The 17,483-nt window shown below is 42.4% G+C and overlaps 1 protein-coding gene across 4 annotated transcripts in view; it reads left to right on the top strand.

Moving 5' to 3' along the window:
• Positions 1 to 16,959, top strand: part of insc (INSC spindle orientation adaptor protein) — a 57,082-nt gene extending 40,123 nt beyond the window's left edge. For all 4 annotated transcript variants that reach the window (XM_084016925.1, XM_084016926.1, XM_084016924.1 and 1 more), the window contains exons 7-13: positions 1,705 to 1,830; positions 8,179 to 8,350; positions 9,219 to 9,397; positions 10,010 to 10,076; positions 11,124 to 11,279; positions 14,037 to 14,113; positions 15,877 to 16,959. In XM_084016925.1, the coding sequence (XP_083873051.1) occupies positions 1,705 to 1,830; positions 8,179 to 8,350; positions 9,219 to 9,397; positions 10,010 to 10,076; positions 11,124 to 11,279; positions 14,037 to 14,113; positions 15,877 to 16,005 (906 nt within the window). In that variant the 3' untranslated portion in view covers positions 16,006 to 16,959. The remainder of the gene's footprint in view (positions 1 to 1,704; positions 1,831 to 8,178; positions 8,351 to 9,218; positions 9,398 to 10,009; positions 10,077 to 11,123; positions 11,280 to 14,036; positions 14,114 to 15,876) is intronic.
• Positions 16,960 to 17,483: the final 524 nt, after the last annotated feature.

The raw sequence follows: 17,483 nt of genomic DNA, 5'->3' as shown, positions 1-17,483 counted from the left end.
GAGCGGTCAGGCTGGAGGGCAGGATGATTAGTCACTCCAAACCCCAGCAGCATGGCCTTAGCAGCATATGAGACATGCCGGCCTAGTATAATGGCCTTATTAGGATAATGGTAGTAGTTACAGCGTCCGTCTTCCTCAAGGTAATTTTATCTATCTGCACGCTGAATGGAATTCAATACCTGCAAGTGTTTTTTTGTCAGAGGGGTGCTTCAAAGCAGACAGAGAGCCAATACAGGAGCTATTTTTGTTTGTTTACACCAAGCAGAATCCAGCAGGAAAATGCTCAGCTATTATAGCTAGCAAATAATGGCTTTTTTTTTCTATTCATGAAATATGTATATTTTGGCTGTTTTTATATGACACAATGAGATTGCGTGAGCCATTTGATGGGTACCGTGGTTACCAGTCTCGCCAAGAAAATCCAACCAAATCCCATCGAGCCATTCAGGGTCCCCTGGACTCTGTAAACCCAGCATGCTCCTGTTGGTTTAGATATGCGAGACCAGTTGGCTCTAACCGTACAGTCTAGCAAGGAGCATTGATCCATCATTATGTGCGATCATATGTGCTTGAAGACAAGAGCTGATTATGATGTGTGGTGTATGATTTGGTGGCATGAAGTCCAATGTGAGGTCATAGTCTCAAAACTCTCAAACCACCTTTTTGTCCAACATTCACTTCTGAAAACGTTGCAACAAACACAGTATGTACTCGACAGATAAACCAACATCTGTGTACATGAGAACCCGACTTTGGGTACCTCGTCATGTGGTGTTAGGCATTATAAGTTAGGGCTCTTTTTGTTTGATGGATTATGTTCACAGGCGATGTTGACTGAGAATGAAGCATTACATTTATGTATTGAAGGGAGGTGGATGCAGAACCGTCACCCCAGAATTTAGACTTTAAATTCAGACTCCAGTGTGGTTAAGCTTCGGCAACAAAAGCAGTTTCGTTCAGGATTGTGAAAGAATGTGGTTCCCGCTAAATGTTAATAAAAAAAACCCTCACATTTCAAGTGACTGCAGACTTTTTCTGTATTAAACCGACACCAGGATCTTTCCCTTTTATCCTAAGTCATGGGACTGACTCTGCTTCGGTCTTGGTCTTGACTTGGTCAGTTGACTAGGACACTGGTTCTCTGGTTATCATGCTATACCCACAATGTGACTAACTCAGCGACAGAGAGCTGCACTACAACCAGAATGTCAGCAGGAAGGAATCAATCATAGGACTGTCGAAAGCAGAATAACTGACCTACTCATATCAGGGGAAGGGTTAGCACCATGACATTAATAATGATAAATCATAATAATACAGTGATGACATAATTTAAGGCTTATGAGAACAGTCAAACGAAAGCATTAAACCACATGTATAAATACTATAAAGTAATTATTCTTCCTCTGTGTTCCCATATCCGTATTCACATATACTAATCTCAACAAATGGATACAGTGTATCAAAGAAAAATGACTCCCCCTTTTTTATAAACATACTTAATTTGTATTTATTCAGATTAAGGATATTTCAATTGTTCAACGACACTTACTCAAGCCACACACAGCAGATGATGCTTGGCATAACTTTATTGTTGTGGGGACCAAATGCATCACAATTCAGCATCAGTTCAGATTTACAAAGCACAACAGATGAGGTTCTAATACACAGACATCTAATACTACTACTTTCCCCCCTCCACAGGAAGGAGCTGTGGTAGTCCTTTTCAAGATCTGCAGGCAGGACCGCTTCAGAGACCTTTACGCTCACGCTCTGAGAACAGTGGCCTCCATCTGCTGCGTGGAGGAGGGCATCAACCAACTGGACAAGGTACACACACACACGCACACACACACACACACACACACACACTCTCTTTTTCCCTCTCTCTCTCTCTCTCTCTCTCGCTCTCTCGCACACACAAATTACGAAACCATCCGATTAAAGAGACTGGCATTAATTAATTTGATATGAAATCAAAGGAAAAGAGAAAAACGAAGGTCAAGGTCATGATAATAATATCTGATTGGACAACTTAATTTAATTAATTTTATATCATTAATGGATTATTTATGAGGGGGCAATGCCCACTGATGCACAGAAGGCACATTTCCATCTGTATTTCATGGCCAGCTGTACAAGATCAATGAAAATGGGGAAGAATCCAGATTCTCTTCCAATGGGAAAAAACGGGTAAGTGGATGTGTATGAGGCACACACAAAGAGAGAGAAAGTGAGATGACATTAATCTCAACTAAGTACAGTACTTCCAGTAAAAAAACATTGGCTCCCTCCAGCCCAGACAGATTATGTTTACACTGATCAGCTGAAGTTGTGGCTCAGACAGGACGTTGTTCCTCCTCCTCCCTGCAGCACAGTATAGTCGGCCTACTGTTGAACACACTCAGCCATGCTCTCACTTGCTATGTTATGACTGGGAGGCCTAGTTTAAGTTTCACAGGTTAATGTGTGCCAACAATGGAGGCAGCAGGAGGAGGAGGAGGAGGGAAATGTGTGATTGTGAAGAGTCGACAGTTGAAATGCAGAAAAAAAACTCATGTTTCTTTACTGGGGAATTAAACAATCTATTCTCTGCAATATGTTGTCCCTTTAAAGAAAATGTAAAATATATCTTCATTGGTTTCATCTTCAATGCACTGGTTTCATAACCATTTGAAGTTGTACTCTGTAACATTTTCATCTATTTAATTGTCTTTTAAGTTACTATCTATCAAAGAGTAAGTTAAAACAAGAAATAGGATCTCCGTGTCTGTGGTGACATTCCAAATCCAATGCGTGCTCTCTTAGTGAGGCTTTTTCCGTCAGTCAGCAGCGGTTGGTCTGCAGGTGGAGCTACTCATGGAAGTATGCTGAGTTTACTTGTAATCTGAAATCTGTAACTTCCAACTGCTGAGTCAGGCTAGTCTAAAGTGTTTGGCCAGGTACATTTCATTACTGCTGACTCACAATGGAGGATCGACAGGCAGAGAAAGAAGACCACTCAACTTCCAGTCCAAGAAAAACAAACAAAAAATTAACAAAGTGAAGGATCACAATTCACGTCATACAGTCAACACTCGTGGGTTTCCAAAGGAACTCTGGGAGATGAGTTCAGAGGCTCTCCTGCAGTTCTATCTATCGCCAAAGAGGCCGCTAAATTTTACAACTTTTATTGTAATGAAACGCTAATAGCCTAATCATTTCAATTAAGACCACCTTTCCTAAACATGCTGTTGATGACTGGGGGAGGAAAAACGTTGCAGGAGATTTGACTCTGTTAGTTAATGCATTGTAGAAACAAGCAGCGAGTGATAGTCCTCTCTTTATGTCTCATAATGAATAACTGATGTGGCATCTTTACATTTACAGCTGGAGGCAGCAGTTGACACATACAGTGTTATTATTAGCGTGTCCTTGTTACTTTTGGGGAGAATCGTTGGACTGCAGCAGTTCTCAACTTTCTATTTACTTAATTACATTTTTTATGAATGAGTTCACTGAGTTCAGCTACCTCAGGAAACGAGATCCTCCATTAAAACTCTTGCTGTATCGTTATAGGATCGGAGACAGAAATAGGCATCATTCTATATTTTTCTTCAGATGACTGAACTATACAGTAAACACACACACACACACACACACACACACACACACACACACACAGAAAACATGAGTCATGGTTTACAGTTTGTGTCCATGGCAGAGGGGAGATCATTATGTGGAACCTCTTGACCCCTGACCTGAAAGGTCAAACATTTAGGCCTGTGCAAAGGAAAGACAGCCAGACAAGGAGAGAGAAACCTAATGATACATCCTTCTGTCGTGGTTTGTTCTCTATCGAGAATTCAACCAAAATAAACAACAGACGTGACAAGCGAGCATTTACAGAAAGACAAATATAACATGAATCCGGCTAATAATGATGCCACAGCGGTGTGTCTGTGTTCACACGCAGAGCAGCTGGGACGGCGCCGAATCATCCGAGTGTGAAAACTCTTTTTACGGGAACCAAAGTCCGCCCCAGATTAGCAGTCCGGTCCCGGGAGGGAGGCTGTCAGGCAAGTCTACGCCACCAACCGCTCACCAGCGAGCACTCAGGCTTGAGAAACACAACTGTCACTGTTGAAGGGTGATCGAGAGACAGGGCCAGCAAGCATCTGCACTGCTCATTGGTGGAGAGAGTATATGCTAACTTAGTTTTATCCCCAACTGGAATGTTATGTAATCATAGCACGGTGAATGGGAAGAGTATTGATTAGCTGTTCCAGATGTACCCAGAAAAACAACTTCCATATGAAATATGGAGGACTGATGCAATATTTTGACAGGCTTTTACTTTTTGGGTTTTATTTGATGGACAGATATTAGATAGTCAGGACATGCAGGAAACCCAACAGGAACGCAGCTGCTGTGGTACTAATACCTTAGTACATAGGGTGCCATCAGCTTCATCAGGCTACACTGGGAAAAAATCCCCTGCAGTTCTATGAATGTAAAATGTAATTAGGACATGAGTCTAATGGACTGTTGTTTTGAAGGGCAGTCGCCATCTTGGTTTCTAGTCGTAGCCATGTTGTTTTTTTGCAACCAAGAGTGACGTGAGAGAGTGAAGTACAACAGAATGCTGAGTAAGACATTTCTGGGGGCATAAGATAAACCTTTATTAGTCCCACAACAGGGACATTTGTGGTGTTTACAGCAGTGGGGAAATAATAAATAAGTACATATGCAAACAGATAAACAATATAATCAGTATCAATCATATGTACAGATAAGCTGCTCAATAGTGTGCAGCCTCTTGTCAGTTCTTGAGTCTGTGGTCTACTGGGAGCAGAGCTGGTTGTACAGTCTCACGGCAGCAGGAAGGAAAGACCTGCGATACCGCTCCTTCAGACACCTCGGCTGATGAGTCTGTCACTGAAGGAGCTCTGATGGGGTCGTGCAGGGGGTGGGCCCCCTCCTCCATCAGAGATGATGACAGCTTGGTCCATCCTTCTCCTCCCACCACCTTCACTGAGTTGAGGGGGCATCCCAGGTCTGAGCTGGCCTTCCTCATTGGTCTGTCCAGCCTCTTCCCGATGCTGCCACTCCATAACACAGTGTCATAAAAGGTCTTAAGGAGCGTCCCCTGCACTCCAAAAGACCCTCGGTCTCCTGAGCGGATGGAGACTCCTGAGACTCCCTGGGTTAGAAGTAGAAAAAGAAGTTGGTGTTTTTGTTAAAGGCCAATACCACTGCCACATTCTCTTTTTGAGAATTGGTATGAACAAACACACACACACACACACACACACACACACACACACACCGGTGAGTGGCCCTACGCTAGCCCTCTAGCTTCAGTTTTGGACATATCAGGGACGCTGTGTGAGTTTCCATTTGTTACATGTGTCAATGTGGGTTTATTTTAGATTTACTTGCACAACAAGACTACACAGTTAGCTAGCTGACTAGCTTAGTTTGGGCTAAAATGAGTGTTTGTCTTGTAAAATAACTACGCTTGTTGCGTAACACGGTTAAGTTAAGAACGGAAGTTGAGAACCAAAACTATGAGGTAATAATTCAACGTGGATGGTTTCACACAGACCATGAAGGGGTCTCCTGGGTGGAGGTCCTTTGTCTGTTTAACCTGTCTGTCCTTCCCTCCCACCCACCATACTCAGACTTCCTCACTATTTAAACTACATCAGTCGCTCTCTCTAATAATGACGTTTTCATTGGAGTTAGTTGAAATCCCATACAGATAAAGGGTGCACTGACCAAGCTGGGTACTTGACCTGCTGGGAGTCACACAAACACACAACTCCAAACACAGTTGATCTCTTAGGGCAACAACTGAGGCCGCCAAAGGGAAAAGTAAAAGTATGGCTGGCCGGTATGAACTATAAAGACACTTTAATAACTCATAAGTGCTGCCTCTCTGCTAAGTATTCATGTCACAACAACTGAGAAGAAACGTAGCACGTATTTGGTGTTGTGGATTCTGCACTTCTGTTCCTGACACAGAGAACCACAATTCAATGCATTTTCTTTGGTCAAAGGCTGAAATAATTTCAACGAGATGATATGAAGCACAAAAAAAAAAAAACCTCCCAGCGTTCAAGCATCATAAACTTTGTTGTCACACTTACAAATGCAGAAAAAGTTATTTGGCTTCGGCCCAGAGAATAAACTGAATGAGATACATCCGGTGTACGGTAAATGAGGAGTTGGGGAATATCCTATTTTAGAGAGGAGGAGGTGGGGGATGGGGGGAACCGGAGGAAGCGGGGGAGATGGGGGGGTAGATGAACGGGAGTGTGGAAAGTGGATTGTTCCACGTCAGTGGGTCGTGCACAGAGCTGCTGACGTCCACAGAGACAAAAATAGGGAATTGCCCTGTGAAGCTCAGTGCACTGATGCTCGTCAGCAGATAAGAGTGACAGGTGTGGCGTGCTGAGAGATGACGCTCTGCCTCACTCTGGATGCTGCAAACTTTTGTTTTCAGCAGTGGTGGCATCACAAACATCGATGCACTCTTTGCCCAAATGATAATCAATGAATAATGACTCTGATTGAAAAGTTAATGCGGAAAACAAAATGTTTCTGATATGTCAATTAATGTTTTAGTTTTTTTTTCCTCACATGGACACAATAGATGTCTGTTGCCACCATGGAAACCATGATCCTACGGTTTATGACTATGAGTTCAAATTGATAGTATGATGACTTTGTGTTTGATTTTAAGCACTTGTCACATCTGTGAGACTTGATAAGAACTCTAGTCAACAGACTCGGAGATGCTGTAAAGTCTGTTTGAACTGTGCGATACTGCCTCCAAGTGGAGGAAGGTCTGTACTACATCTCCAATATTTCCTATAGCATCTCACAGCCACTCATGTACACACACACAGACACACACACAGACACACACACACACGCACACACACACACACACACACACACACACACACACACACACACACACACACACACACACACAGATGAGTAAACTTTCCCTTTAAACAGAAGAGAATCTCCTGCTCATCTTTGCTCCGATGACTCGCAGCACGCAGCCTGGGGTCCATGCCAGCCAGATGGATGTACATGACTTTCTCGGCCATTAAATCAGAGTGCTGTGCTTTAACTGTGATGGCTTTACGTGCAGAGCAGCGAGTTTTAGCCAAGTTCACACTTGCATGGACACTTAACTGCTCTTCTCCACGGTCAGCGATGCCAAACACTGCAGCAGTTTTGTCGTCCCTGCAGTGTCTGCAGACAGATCCCTCTGAAAGTCTACTATTGGATCTTTGAGACCTTGATCGTAGGCAACTGGACTTGTTTTAGGTTTATGAAGACTGTGAAACTTGAGTTGTTAGTAGTTCAATTCAGGGTGGGTCCAGGAGTGGCATGCCTCTCACAGTATTAATGACTCTAGAAGTTAAATACTTAAACTCCTCACCAGTCTCTTAGAACTGAACAAGCCCCTGGTGGAGAGGAGAAACGTCTTCAAAAACCTAAAGCAAGTCCAGCTTTCAAAGATTACCAGGGTGTATACAAATCTTCACACTCTACTACTATATATTTTAATGAATTAGAAAGAGCTCATCTTTATTAAACATTACAAAAAGGACATTTAATCACACACAGTTAAAAGAAATCACCCAATAAAGAAAAAAATAAATGTGTTTCCAGTGAGGAAAGAGAAAATGTAAGAGGCCGGATAGGTGACATCATACTGTGCTGCAAAACATTGAACTTGATTTCAAAAATTGTGTCTGACCAACAAACCGACACAGTAAATATCATCATCTCAGTGAAGTCACTTCAAGTCAGAAATCCATAAATTAAAGTATTAAAAATGACATAGACATTTCAAAACAGACGGCAAGTTTACACTGTCTCTAATCTGGTGGGCTTTAAGATATAGTGATTAACATTATATGAATCAGCAGTAGAGCAGGTCCTATTAAAATCTAGATAGACATGAAAGTGATGTCCTCCACTGTAAATGACAAATTTACAGATACATAAAGTACAGAAGCATGAGGGGCGGTTCTGGAAGGACCATCATTAACAGTGTGATAGTGTGTTTTTGAGCATCTTATCTAAACAGATAGCTGTTCATAAACTATCATAACAGATTATAACAATGTAGTATAAGGCCCCTAATGTGACCTGTTCGCTGTGTGTCTGCAGGTGGATGGGATCCTGTGTCTGGCCGACATCTTGACTGATGAGAGCAGCGTGGAAGCGGCCCGGGCCGAGGCAGCGGCGGTCGTGGCTCAGATCACCTCGCCTCACCACACGTCCACACAACACCTCGCCAGCTTCCTGGAGAGCATGCACGACATCGTCACGGCGCTCATCAGTGAGTGTGACGCTCATTATGTAACCTTCACCTTTAGCTCGTTTTGGATTGTTTGGAGAAACAGGATTTATGTTGGTGAGTCAGCAGCTAAAACAAGTTGAAAAGATAAAGATAGAATTTAAAGGCATCACAGTGTAAAAGTGAACCATCACATCATCTGGAGATGGAGTCAGAAGAAACGACTCTTCCTGTAAAGCCAGTGGGGTCTTTATTCACAGTTACAATCATGAAGAGTAGTGTAAGTGTAAGCATTCAGTAAACATTCCTTACACTGGAATTATTTCAAGTGATATTTTGTATTTATTAGCTGAAAAATTACAATAAAGCAAAGTTTCAAAAATGTTGTATAATTAACTAATTCTGATAAGTACAGTTTAGTTATTCAGAAAACAACAATAATGACTTGAAGAATGTATTTAAACACATCTTCAGCATGTCCATGAACACTTTGTCAGACTAATACAATTAAATATTATTTTTTTGTTGTTTGAATTTAGGTTTTTTTTTTTCATTTGAAATGTTTTCAAATGCTGCTCACTGTTACTCAGTCTCCTGTTATGTTCTGAAAATCAATCTGTTGTGGCCTTTGTGTTTAAATTGTCAACATGCAAACAAAGCGGGGGGAAATACTTTCATGGTTTGACTTCTGCACAGAGGTTGTTTGCTGTCAGCGCTCCCAAACACTGGAACAGCCCTCCTGATCAAATATACTGCATATATATACTGCATATATATATATATATATATATATATATATATATATATATATATATATATATATATATAGCCAACCAGTGAATCTTTCCTTGCAGCCCATGCGTTGGGATGCAGTCCACGACTGTACTGAACGGTGTGTCATTTCTCTCAGAGTTGTGCGAGAGCGCCTCCTGTGGTGAAGTGTTCCTGCTGGCATCTGCAGCCTTGGCCAACATCACATTCTTCGACAGCATGGCCTGTGAGATCCTCCTGCAACTCGATGCCATCCACATCCTGCTGCAGGCCTGCAGAGACCGCCAGAGAGTCGACACGCCATACTCCAAAGACCAGGTACACATCATACCCTGCATTCAGCTGTCACTTCTCACAGAATATATAGTGGTGAAAATACCAAAAATTTACTAAAAAGTTAACTCAGATGTGCCTTTGAGCAGTGCACTTGTTCTGTAGGTACAGGGGCAAATCTTGGCTCGGAATGTGGCGACGTGGTTGGGATGGATCCATCTTGGCGTGGCTGTGCCTGCTGCCATGGACTACTACTGTTGATACTATTGCTTCTGTTAATACCACCACTACTGTTAATGCTACTACTATACTACCAACACTAAATGCAGTTGGAACCCAAGGGCCTGGGCTGCACCAGATTTTTGCCTAAAAGCCTATTAAGGCATTTTTTCTCGCCACTGTCGCTGTAACGCCCCTGGGTGATGTTGGGACTTTGAAATTGTGTTGACTCTTGAAATTTTGTCCTGAGATGACTTCTGTTGTGATTTGACACTATAAATAAAACTGAATTGAATTGAATTGAATTGAATGTATTTAAATGTAACTATTGGTGGTGCAGTACAATAAATGTGCTTCATCAAGTAACACACCCTGAACCAACTTAAAAACAAAAGTATATGTATAACTTTAAACTTTAAAATGTGTTTTTAATCTCAGGTGGTGACAATCTTAGCAAACCTGTCAGTCTTAGAGCCGTGTGCTGCAGATGTCCTGCAAGACCAAGGTAATCTATTTCACTAATCTATTTTGGCAAAACTGCTGTTGGTCACCAGCAAGTACTGATCTCCTCACCAACAGTCATACATACAGCCATACATACTTTGATGTACAAGCAAGAAAAATCTGTGTTATTGTTCTCACATCCTCAAGATGGCAGCATCAGGTAATATAGGAGACTGGAAGAGCATCATTTGAAATTTCAACTATTGAGTATATGCCAATATTTTTAAATAGCTTTAAACGTTTCAGTTTACACTGAAATACATTTTAAAATCAAGTTATTCATTTCTTAATTTCACTATTTCGATTTCCTGCCCTACATGTGATTCCATTCTGTAACACATAACATTGTCTCTATGCTTTCTTTCATGTTTTGGAACAAAGATGGTTGATTGAATGATGCATAAGGTTTCAGTATCTGAAGGTCTGGGTCACTGTGTCAGAGCCTCTGAATGTAATATCCTGTACCCATTTTGTATCTTATAGACACATCAAGACAAAGATACTTTGTCTCTCAGTAATTTCCAGATTCATCTTACGGCTTCCTCTTGCCTCCTTTAGCGAATATGTATAACAATCGATCATAGAACAAGCAGCCAAAACGAGTTTCTTTTTCCAACCTGCATAGAGACTTTCAGTTTGTCGTCTTTGGTCCTGAAATTGTCCTGAAGCACTTGTGGAGAATTATGTGTAACCACCTGAAGGCTCACGATGCCATTTTTATCTGATCTCTACCTGCTCTTTAGTTGTTTCGGACTGCTGTCTTTGCTTTCTAACTGCACTTTTGGTCAAAATCCTTTCTGGTGATTTTCAGAAAAGATTCAGTTCACCTTGTGTCCGAGTGTAACCTTATGTCTATGTATGCTTTAAAGCTCATCAGTTTCTTGTGTTTGGCTCATATTTGTCTGCTGTTATGTAAAATAATTAAATATTCTTACTGTAGCGTCGGTACCATGTCACTGTGCTCTTTGTTGCATCTCTGTTCCCTTGAATCCTCCCTGACCTTTATTTGCTTGCTAATCTGTAATGCTGTGTATTTTGTGTCTTTTAGGAATAGAGCGACTGCTGTTGTTGCTGGGAGAGAAGCCGTCCTCCTCCAGTCCATCGGAGGGCGCTGCCTGCGAGCGCGTTCAGCAGAAAGCCGCTGTCACTCTGGCTCGTCTGAGCAGAGACCCTGATGTGGCACAAACAGCCATTCAACTAAAAGGTAGCGCAACATTTTGTTTAACAGTATTTATGATTTGTTGCTGTTGATAAAGCAGACAAGTTGAGAGAAACAAACAAAGCACAAAAAAGTGAAAATGACCGTGAATGTGCGATGTTCACAGCTAACGACGACAGTGAGAAAGACCACTTATGGTGGGCGGATCAAACAAACACAGGACTTTCACCCAGGATACTTGTGTTTCACGTCAGTGTTTGTTTTTCCTAAACCTAACGTGAAATTGTTAGGCACGTAATCCACTATAATGCGCTGTGAAGAGGTTGTTTCATATTTCCGTGAGATCACATAATGTGTAGCATTTAGGGGGCGTTTGTTTTCATTACTGAATAATAACCTAAAAACAAGACTTGTTGGGTTTTTATGTTAGAATGAGATGTTTATATCTATGTGTAGCAGTTCTGTTGTACAGCCATGTTTTTAGCCCAGAACACTGGCTCTAAATGGGTCCATTGATTTTTACATTGGCCACCGTACTTTGGCAGTTTCAGTTGGTTACAATCTGCAACCTCATGGCTAGATGGTGCCAAACCTTTGCACTGGTCCTTTGAAGGGATACTTCACCGGTGGAAACATGAAAGTGGGTCATATATGTAGTCACAGTGTAAAATACATTTTGAATTCGGCACTTTTTTGACAGAGAAAAGGCAGACTTTTTGGCGCATGTGGAGACAACAACTCCACAATGCACAGCTCCTCAGGCCACTCCCACAAATCTAGAACACGTCATACCAGAGAAATCGCTCTTCCACCACCCACCCACTGATCTGTAGTAGGTCTGTAGCCTCAGTGGGTCTCAGTGGTTGCGTCATCGGAGGATCCTTTTCAGACTGGAAATACAGAGATCTCAAAATGAGGGGATGATGCACGACCATTCAAAATTACTACTGGGTTTCTATCCATACAAAGCTTAATGCAAATGGGAGAAGACTTAAACACAACAAAACCTTCAATTGAACATTACCACCTTATTCTGCATCCCTTTGAAGCTTGAATAATAATTTGCTGTATAGGATTTAAAACATCACCAGAATCACTGGACTGTAAATCCTCCACTTTAATACACAAATCTAGTGTCCGTACATTTTACCAGTAGACCTTTGTGAATCATGGGAAGCATCCCTCTATGAATGCTGCACGAAACCCTATAATACACACTGATTAGTGGAATTTAACAATATGCTAACAGAAATCTGTGATGGAGACTTTGGGCCCTAGTTTCGTAGACCAGGCGCAGTCAGCTCTCAGCGCACCTGCGCCACGCCGATTGGGTGTGTCTGCCTGCACTTTGCAAGTTTCATGCACCGCGCAGGCTAGCGCAGGCACACCTCCCGTCCCGCCGGAGTTGGTGTGTCTGTACCATGATGGTAGAGACACACCAACTCCGGCAGCAACGGATATGGACGCAACGGACCGCCGAACGAACCGGCGAGTGGGCGGTTCTGTGTTCAAGTTGGATCAATTGGATAGACGTCCTGCGAAGTGAGCGGGACTTGAGTTTTGCTCTGCCGTTTCCAACATGGCGGCCGGGCCACAAACAATCTCATTTTACAGTTAAACTACACGCTAAAGTATGTTTCTGAAAACATTTGAGGCGGGAAATGTGTAGTGCAGTAACAGAATCTGGATTCATATTTGATCAACACTGCCTAGTTTGATAGTTTGAACGAAGTTTCTGGAGCCGGCGGCATTGCGTTGGACGGACGGCATTTGCATAAAGTTCAATCCATCGAACTTTATGCAAATTCACATACAGCGACTGGGCCGCCAACTCAACGTGCTGTATCCATCATGCGGAGCTCCTGCTCTACATAGACAATGAATGGGATCCGTTGACTTGACGTCTGTTACCGGAATTGGTGTGTCTGTACCCGCGCAAGTGGGAAAGAGGGAGGAGAAAGGTACGTGTCCACAGGGGCGATTTTAAACGCGAGTGGACACGTCGCTTCCCAGTATTGCACGCTTGGCGGGCTGCCATTAGAGGATGATTGACAGGTGCTCTCCTCCATACAATCACGCGTACACTTCATGGCTGCACCTGATTGGACGATCGCTTTCACTGCTGTCCTGTCTGCTCCGGAGTTCACGCAGACCAACATGGTGGCTTGTTTGGAAACTCTCTTATTTTACGAAAATAGTTCACCGAAAGGTGTTTCTGAAAACATTTTAAGCGAGAAATAAGCTATGCAGTTGCTGAATCTGTCTTTATTTTAGATCGACAACATTCAGTTTAGAAGATTTTCGCGAGCGTTCCCGAGGCGGCGAGTCGAGCCCGGCGCCTCTGATTAGCATAAAGTAGATTCGACTTCAACTTTATGCAAATGAGAAGCGGCCAACTCGCGCGCCGTCTCTCGACATTCGCCGCGACGCTACCAGAATGCATTGCACGGCTTTTCACATAGACAATGAATGGGAAACACCGCTGCCTGTGGACACGCACCTTGACCGTGCGCAAGGCTGCGCGGGTCGAAACTTGCATTACGCCGGCTCCGCCACCCTGCACCACCCTGCGCTGCGCCACGAAACTAGGGCCCTTTGTCTTTTTTAACTGGTTACACCATATTTGTTTAAATGTATTTAAAGAACACTGTTATTTTGGGAATGTTCTCAGCTCTACCGAAATGGTATAACACTGAATGTCTCCTGTACTCAGTTGTTCTGTCTACATCTGGATTATTGTCAATATCAGTGTTTAACAATGGGATGAGCTTGTAACTGTTTTCTTCCCTCTGCTGTCTTTAGCTGTTCCTCGTCTTATTGAACTGTGTCGCTCCCCTACTGAGAGAAATAACAGCGACTCAGTGCTCGTCGCTTGCCTGGTAGGTATAAAGTGTACATGCTTGTGTGTGTGTGTGTGTGTGTGTGTGTATCCATGCAAACCATTAGATATGTGTGAATGACTCCATGTCCAGTACATAAATACGTCATTCAAACTGCATACACTTCAAAAATGCTTTTACAAGCAAAACACCTTGTATTCATTGTTTTTGAAGTGGTCTTTTTTCCAAATGTATTTCATTCATGCTGCAAAAATACTGCAATTTCCAGCTGCACACACTATGTAGTATTTAAAGGGCCAGTGTGTAGGCTTTGGTGGCATAGAGCGGTGTGGTTGCAGATTGCAACCAACTGAAAACCCCTCTGCTCACTCCTCTCTCTCCAAGACGGTGGTTTATGGGAGCCGCCGATTGCAAAAAAAGTAGTGACGGCGTTCTCCAGAAGTCAGAGAGCAACTCGCCGTACCACAGTTTTCTCACATCATCACAGTTTCTCAAGTGTGATGGAGAACTACGGTGGCCTTCAAGTGATGTAAAAATACAAAAGGGTTTTGCTAGAACCAGTGTTTGGTTGGTCCATTTCAGGCTATGGCATGGTGGTGGGGGCTCTTATCCATGCGTAGATATGAAGGGCTCATTTTAACTTAGTGGAACAAGCTACCGATTCTTAGTCTCAGTTGACTATACACATATCCATCCATCCATCCGTTTTCTACCGCTTATCCTGTATTCAGGGTCGCGGGGGGGCTGGAGCCGATCCCAGCTGTCATTGGGCGAAGGCAGGGTACACCCTGGACAGGACGCCAGTCTATCACAGGGCTAACATATAGACAAACAACCATTCACGCTCACATTCACACCTACGGGCAATTTAGAGTCACCAATGAACCTATCCCCATCCTGCATGTCTTTGGACTGTGGGAGGAAGCCGGAGAACCCGAACCACTATACACATATGAAAACATATATATGAATATTTTAGTCCATTTCTTCTAATAGAGCCTCTGAAATGCTGCACATTGGCCCTTTAAAGTGTACACACTAAGGGCATTATACTGCAGGCGTGCATGTCTAACATCAGTGCACCAAGTGACTGTTGAATTTAATTAATGCCACAAGGCAATATGTGAAAATTTAAAATAAATCAAAACCTCAGTATCTTTAAGCCATGCTGAAATAGCTGACCGGTTCACATCATCTCAAAAATTGTATGTTTAAATATGTGCATATCATGAATAATATTCCTGCTCACGCTTTATCGTCCTCTCATTCTGATCATAATTATTAAGGCCAGATCTTAGGGCTGATGAGGGGATTCGAAGCCCATGATGGTCAAGAGCTTAATTGGGCTGCCTCGCTACCCTCCTCTTCACTGTACATGCATGTGTCAGTCTATTCAAATTAATGTGATTCTATTTTATCCTTTTAGCCAAGGGGTCAAGTACAGCATGTGTAGGTGTTGGATTTTTACCTTCTAAGGATGCTGAGGTTTCAAAGATAATTTGTAATCTTACATTTTAGCTTTCATACCATGTAAATACAAACGGTGGCTCAGAATACGACGTCACTTGCGCTGTACTACATAGATTGCCCCGACCAAATGCAAAAACCTCCATGTTAAACGTATCCGTGGTTTGCAGAAACGCATAACAGATGGATTAACATGAATTCAACGTGTGTGTTTGTATACAGCAGTGCAGTGTGATCTTGATATGTGATGATGCATATGTCTGTGTGGGTTTTTAGGGGGTTTGTGAATATACATACTGAATATTTATACTGAATGTGTGTGTGTGTGTCTCCAGGCGGCCCTGAGGAGGCTAGCAGTGGGGTGCCCAGACAGCATCGAGGCGGCCGACCACCAGCAGCTGATCAAGCCACGGCTAGTCGACTCCTTCCTGCTGTGTTCCAACATGGAGGAGAGCTTCGTATGACGGCCTGCATGGCAAATCGCTGCAGAGAGCTGAACGCACAGATCACGTACAAGATCACGCACTCGTAGCGTTCCATGACAACGAGCGACGATTTCCTGATTAGAGGTTTTCCGGTTTGCACTTCTTGGACATCGTGAATTTGGGCAAACGGAGTGAAACTGTTGGACTGGATGGATGCAGAAGATATATACACATAAAATGTACATACATGGTGTTGCCTATAGTGCAACTCAGTGACCACGTTACATGCAATGAATGTGGACGGCATCATTTCTTTATTTTATTCCAGTGGGAATTTAATATCAGAAATTCTATAATTACTTTGTATGAGTAGGTGATACCTTTTGAAAATGAAAGTACATCCTGCTCTGGAATGAAACACTTAATATTGCAATGCATTGTGTAATGTATTTGTGCAATGTCTCGAGATATTGTATCCTGCGCATGTTGGCTATCTGAGAACCGAGAAGCATCCTTCAAGTGGTGAGAATGCCTCGGACACAAATGATCAGCTGAAGCGTTTAGCTTTGGAGTACCAGGATGTAGGTCTACAGGAATTATTTTACTGTCAGTAAAAAAACAACCTTTTTATCTTTTCATTCAGCAGGCATGTTATTTGGACCATTTACAAGCAAGGTATTTACAGTTAGGTTAACTATTACATCTTTTCAGTTTGTTATTTGAGTATTTTTTTGACAGGGCACTATGAGTATTTAAAATGTATGATTGAGATGTGTGGCAAATTATCTGTTTGTCCTGGTGTACAATACATTGTTTGTTAAAGCACATTGTATGGCATGTTGAGGTATTGAACTTGCCATTAATGACAAATATTTGGTACTGGATAATGAATCTATCAAATTATCTTGCATTTGAATATAGGAATGCTTTTTATTTAAAGAGAATAACCATTATTGTATGCCATGCATGGAATAAAGGCGGTCATCTAATGTGCAGTGTTTGGCCTCCATACAGTATGTGTCGTCACTGAAGCTCTGTCACAAAGGGTAGAACAGCAGGCAACCCACAAGAACACAGATGACCTGGAGGAGAATGTAGGTATGAATGTAAGACGTGTGGCGTTGCACAAAGCAGATCTGAACAGGAAACGACAACGGCTAGCTTCTGGTCAATTTTCAAAATAAACACCCTTTGCAGCCCCCCAATTATTCCATCACAGTCAGAAATCTTTGATCCATGTTGTTCATTACTGGATGTTAAACGGTATTAACCACTAAGTAGGAAATACCACCATACAAAAAGAAGTCGTCTAGAAGAAGCACAAATAACCGGGAAATGAAACTAAATCAATTAAATCTGCAAGGCAAAACGCTTGCTTCTGAAACAGACAACGGGGCTAAAACCAGCCATACTGTTATATTTGCAAGATGATCAGACACATAAGCTCAAATTAAAACAAAATGTTCTGTGTTCCATGCTGGACGTGTAAATAAGTGAGAGTTTCATAACAATTTTGC

This window comes from Eutrigla gurnardus, assembly GCF_963514095.1.
Source record: "Eutrigla gurnardus genome assembly, chromosome: 9".
NCBI classification, from domain to species: domain Eukaryota; kingdom Metazoa; phylum Chordata; class Actinopteri; order Perciformes; family Triglidae; genus Eutrigla; species Eutrigla gurnardus.
Note: the sequence above shows the minus strand (reverse complement) of the source record. Positions and strands in the feature narration are given on the sequence as shown.